Below are 5,868 nucleotides of genomic sequence, written 5' to 3' on the forward strand. Positions count from 1 at the left end.
AAAAAAAAAAAAAAAACAAAAAAAAAACAAAAAAAAACAAATATTCAAAAAAGAATTTCCATAATTCGTTTTCATAAAATAAAGAAAAACAAACACTTTCCCACTAATACCATGAGGCTGGTGAATCCCTAACAACAAAACCTGACAGACATTACAAAAATAAACAAAAGAAAATTCAGACCAATATGACATACAGATGCAAACATCGGTAGAAAAAGATTAATAAATTAAATCCAATTAATACCCTTTTTTTCAAAAGTTAGCTGGGCATGGTGGCAGCTACTCAGGAGGCTGGGGCAGGAGAATTGCTTAAACCCAGAGGCAGTGGTTGCAGTGAGTTGGGCTCGTGCCATTGTACTCAAGCCTGGGTGACAAGAGCGAGACTCTATCTCTGTTACCCAGGCTGGAGTTCAGTGGCATAAACATAGCTCATTGTAACCTCCAACTCTGGGCTCAAGCAATCCTCCTAACTTAGCTTCCAAAAAAGCTGGGCTATCACCATGTACCACCATGCCTGGCTAATTTTTAAATTTTCTGTAGAGACAGAGTCTCACTATGTTGCCCAGGCTGCCAGTAATATATTAAAAATATAACATATCAGGACCAAGTAGAGTTTATCCCAGAAATGCAAAATTGGCTTAATACTGGGAACCAGCATAATTCACCAAGTTAATAGACTAAAGGGGGAAGCCCGTAATGAGATGTTTCAATAGATGCAGAAAAGCACTTAATAAATGCAATACCTATTCATGACAAAAATTCTCAGCTATCTAGGAATATTAGGAAACTTTCTCATTCTGACAAAGGACATCTACAAAAAAACCTAAAGCTAATGTCATATTTATAGTGAAATATTACCGAAAATTAAAGACTGACCATACCAAATAATGGCAATATGTGGAAAAAAAGTAGAGTTCTCATAAACTGCTAATGTAAGAAAGCAAAATGGTACAAACACATTGGAAAATAGCTTGGGAATTTCTTAAAGTTAAATATGCATCTATCACATGACGCTGCTATTCCAATCTTAGATAGTTAACAAGGGAAATGAAAATACTGTCCACACGAAGACCTGGACATAAATGTTCATAGTAGCTTAATTTGTAATAGTCAGAAACTGGAAACAAACCAATTGCCCAGTGAGAGATAAACAGATAGGCCAGGCAAGGTGGTTCACACCAGTAATCCCAGCACTCTGGGAGTCCTAGGCAAGAGGACTGCTTAACCCTGGGGATATAAGACTAGCCTGGCAACATAGTGAGACCCCCATTTTTACAAAAAATTAGAAAATTAACTGGGCATGGTAGCATGCACCTGTAGTCCCAGGTACTAGGCAGGTGAGGTGGGAGAACTGCTTGAGCCCAGGAGGTAGAGGCTGCAGTGAGTCGTGATCATGCCACTCCACTACATTCTAGCCTGGGCAACAAAGTGAGACCCTGTCTCAAAAAAAAAAAGCCCAAAACAGATAAACAGATTAAAATAATTGTGGCATGTCCATACACACTCATCAATAAAAAGCAAGCAATGAACTATTGATTCATACAACATTGATAAATCTCAAAATCATTATGCTAAGTGAAAGAATGAAAGAATCCAGATTTTAAAAGTATGATTCCAAGTAAAATTCTACAAGATGCAATGCAACGTACAGTGACAGAAAGCAAATCAATGGTTGCCTCAAGCTGGGTGCTGTGGCTCACATCTATAATCCCAACACTTTGGGAGGCTGAGGCAGGCAGACTGCTTGAGCCCAGGAGTTCGAGACCAACCTGAGCAACATGGCAAAACCCTGTTAATACAAAATATTGGGTAGGTGTGGTAGCATGTGTCTGCTGCTACATGGAAGGCTGAAGTAGAAGAATCAAGTAACCTGTTAAGTTAAGGCTGCAGTGAGCTGTGATGGCACTCCAGCCTGCGCTCCAGCTGGAGACGGAGTAAAACCTTGTCTCAAAAAAAAAAAAGGTTACTTAGAAACAAGAGTGGAGGGAAAAATGAATTGCAAAGGGGAACAAGAAGACTTTTGATATTTATGGAAAGGTTCAGTATCTTGTTTATCGTGATGGTTCAATAAGACATGAGCACAGTGGCTCACATCTGTAATTCCAGCACTTTGGGAGGCGGAAGCGGGGGAATCACCTGAGGTCGGGAGTTTGAGACCAGCCTGACCAACATGGAGAAACCCTGTCTCTACTAAAAATACAAAAATTAGCTGGGTGTGGTGGCACCCACCTGTTGTCCCACCTACTAGGGAGGCTGAGGCAAGAGAATCACTTGAGCTTGGGAGGCAGACGTTGCGGTGAGCTGAGATTGCGCTACTGCACTCCAGCCTGGGCGACAGAGCAAGACTCTGTTTCAAGAAAAAAAAAACCCCTCAATACTATTTCTGAAACAAAATTAATTGGCACCTTTTTATATATCTGACGTTGTATTAGGGCAGAAAAAGAAGGTAATAAGACAGTACTGTTGGTAATGCAAACAAGTAAGCAAATAATTTCAATGGCATATGATATGATAAGGATTATAACAAACATCTGTAACTAGAAGCTAAGGAAATGTTTTAAAAGGAGTCTTAGGCCTAATAAAGGCAGCAACATTTCAACCAATTATTGAGGGCTGAGTGGGAGTTTGTGAAAGGGAAATGATACTCTAACTCAACAAAATCACCCATACAAAGGTACAGTCAAAGAGAATTTGATCTCTTTGGGGAATAGAGAACATTCAATATGGCTGAAGTAAAGGTCTGAAGAGGCTAGTTAAATATTACGCAGGGCTTTGTTGGCAATGCAGAGCCACTGAAAGTTTTACAAGAAGGAATGTAATGTGATAAAGTTCACTGTTTAAAAAAAAGTGCATTTTGTATACTTACTCATTATCCTCTTCACCATGTCTTGCTCTTTTTGCCAAATGTTCATCTTCTAATTCTGTTAAATTCTTAAGTTCCTTCTCACTACTAATTATGCTAAATACTGAAACAAAAAGAAAAAAAATGCTATGAGCTAAAACAATTATTTGTATAACTTTATTGATAATTGAGCTCTAACAATAAGACTCACCTTTTTCTACCTGAATCCTAAAAGCATTTCTTTTTCTTCGACCATAGTCTATACTGAAAAAAGAAAAGAAGTTTAGCATGGTAGTCTCCACCAATATTTTTCCATTAAGCTCAATCTAAATGCACCAAATTTGCATGAATATTTAATTATGTTACAGTATAGACACTTGCCAAAAACCCATTTTCAAACTTCTAAGTTTATGTATTTACTATTGTGAGCTTTCTCCATTTTTTCCCTTTTAACTAACCTTTTTTGCTTCAAATATTTTTAAAATTTCAAACTTAGAAAAAAAAATTTCAAACTTATTAAAAATATGAAAGAAATAATGTAGTCAACACTCATATATTCTTTACCTATAGTATTCTCAAACTGCCGTACTTACTTTACTTATCTCTGTGTAGAAATTTTTTTGGAGGGGTAGGGCAGAACCATTTGAAAATAAGTTCTAGGCCAGGTACAGTGGTTCATGTCCATAATCCCAGCACTTTGGGAGGCCAAGGTGGGAAGATCACTTGAGCCTAGGAGTTTCAGACCACCCTTGGCAACACAGGGAAACCCTATCCCTACAAAATATAAAAAAATTAGCTGGGCATGGTAGTATGTGGCTGTAGTCCCAGCTCCTTGGGAAGTTGAGGTGGGAGGACAGCGTGAGTCTGGGAGGTGGAGGCTGCAGTGAGTGGTGATTGTGCCAATGCACTCAGCTTGGCCAACAGAGCAAGACCGTCTCAAAAATAATAATAATAAATTAAAAAACTAATAAGAAAACAAGTTACAAACACTTCATCTCAAAAATTCTCAGCATGTATCTCTATTTAAAAAAAAGGCTACCCGAATAGCTACAATACAATCAACACAAATAAGAAATTTAATATTGGTAAATTATCGGCCAGGCGCGGTGGCTCAAGCCTGTAATCCCAGCACTGCGGGAGGCCGAGGCGGGTGGATCACGAGGTCAAGAGATCGAGACCATCCTGGTCAACATGGTGAAACCCCATCTCTACAAAAAATACAAAAAACTAGTGACGCATGGTGGCAAGTGCCTTAGTCCCAGCTATTTAGCGGCTGAGGTGAGAGAACCACTTGAACCCAGGGGGTTGAAGCTACAGTGAACGGAGATTGTGCCACTGTATTCCAGCCTGAGTGACAGAGTGAGACCATGTCTCAAAAAATAAAAACATAAAAATGCGGCCAGGCGCGGTGGCTCATGCCTGTAATCTCAGCATTTTGGGAGGCCGAGGCGGGCGGATCACCTGAGCTCAGGAGTTCGAGACCAGACTGGCCAACATGGCGAAATCCCGTCTCTATTAAAAAAAAAAAATATGCCGGGCTCGGTGGCTCACGCCTGTAATCCCAGCACTTTGGGAGGCCGAGGCAGGTGGATCACGAGGTCAAGAGATCGAGACCATCCTGGTCAACATGGTGAAACCCCGTCTCTACTAAAAATACAAAAAATTAGCTGGGCATGGTGGCGCGTGCCTGTAATCCCAGCTACTCAGGAGGCTGAGGCAGGAGAATTGCCTGAACCCAGGAGGCGGAGGTTGCGGTGAGCCGAGATCGCGCCATCGCACTCCAGCCTGGGTAAGGAGAGCGAAACTCCGTCTCAAAAAATATATATATATATATTTTTTATATACACACATATAAAAATTCAAAATTAAATAAAGACGTAAAAGTGATTTTAGTTCATGAGCCATACAAAACAAGGTGGTAGGCAAGAACTGGTTTGACGGCCATAGTTTGCCAACACCTGGATAAGGGAAGATGGCAGATAGATGTAGGAAGCATATCTAAAAGCTGAAACAGGCCAGGCGCAGTGGCTCATGCCTATAATCCCAGCACTGTGGGAGGCTGAGGCGGGAGGATCACTTGAGGTCAGGAGTTCAAGACCAGCCTGGCCAACATGGCAAAACCCTGTCTCAACTAAAAATACAAAAATTAGCTGGGTGTGGTGGCATGTGCCTATAGTTGTGGCTACTCAGGAGACTGAGGCAGGAGTCACTTGAACCCAGGAGGTAGAGGATGCAGTGAGCAGAGATTGCACCGCTGCACTCCAGCCTGGGTGACAAAGTGAGACTCCATCTCAAAAAACAAACAAAAACAACATATATATATATAACATGTTCTACATATGTATCCCATACCTTAAAGTATAATAAAAATAAAAAAGGGAAAAATCAGAGCTTGCCATAGCTCTGCTCAAAACCTTTCAGTGGCGTCACAGATATCCAGAGTAAAACTGGTCTAAAGAGCCCTGCATATTGATTTCTGAAATCCTTGCAGGAAAAAAACAAAAAAAAGCCCTGCATATTCTGGCCTCTATTGTCCTAGTTTACTTTTCCTCACCTGTCCTAACCACACAGATCTTCTCAAACATGCCAAGCACAGGACCTTCGTTCTTGTTGTTCATTCACTCTGAATTACTCTTCCTCTGGATGTTCCTATGTCCCACAACTTGCTCCTTCAGTTTATTCAGTTTTCGGAGCAGGGACTCCTAATTACTGGATCTGGTGGCCCCTTCTCTGTCCTTACACTTGACTGCTTTTTGGCATTTGACATTGTCAGTTTTCCTCTATAGTTCTATAGCTTTCATTTTGGTTCATTATAAAAGTACAGATTTGATATCCCTTATTCTAAATGCTTAAGACCAAAACACAAAAATTAGCCGGGCATGGTGGTGGGCACTAGTAGTCATAGCTACTCAAGAGGCTGAGGCAGGAGAATCACTTGAACCGGGGAGGTGTAGGTTGCAGTGAACTGAGATTGTGCCACTGCACTCAAGCCTAGGTGACAGAGCGAGACTCTGTCTCAAAAAAAA

The 5,868-nt window shown here is 40.7% G+C and overlaps 1 protein-coding gene across 6 annotated transcripts in view; it reads right to left on the minus strand.

The window, feature by feature from the left end:
• Positions 1 to 5,868, minus strand: part of NVL (nuclear VCP like) — a 95,595-nt gene that overhangs the window by 80,937 nt on the left and 8,790 nt on the right. For 5 of the 6 annotated variants that reach the window (XR_005199803.1, XM_017526396.2, XM_017526395.2 and 2 more), the window contains 2 exons: positions 3,054 to 3,106; positions 2,867 to 2,966 (listed from right to left, as the gene is read on the minus strand). Coding sequence is in view for 3 of the 6 variants with exons in the window: in XM_017526396.2 (XP_017381885.1) it covers positions 2,867 to 2,966; positions 3,054 to 3,106 (153 nt within the window). In the remaining 3 variants the exon portion in view is untranslated. The remainder of the gene's footprint in view (positions 1 to 2,866; positions 2,967 to 3,053; positions 3,107 to 5,868) is intronic. The other variant, XM_037737725.1, reaches the window with a different exon arrangement.

The sequence above is a fragment of the Cebus imitator genome, unplaced genomic scaffold (assembly GCF_001604975.1).
Source record: "Cebus imitator isolate Cc_AM_T3 unplaced genomic scaffold, Cebus_imitator-1.0 Scaffold42, whole genome shotgun sequence".
In the NCBI taxonomy this organism is placed as follows: domain Eukaryota; kingdom Metazoa; phylum Chordata; class Mammalia; order Primates; family Cebidae; genus Cebus; species Cebus imitator.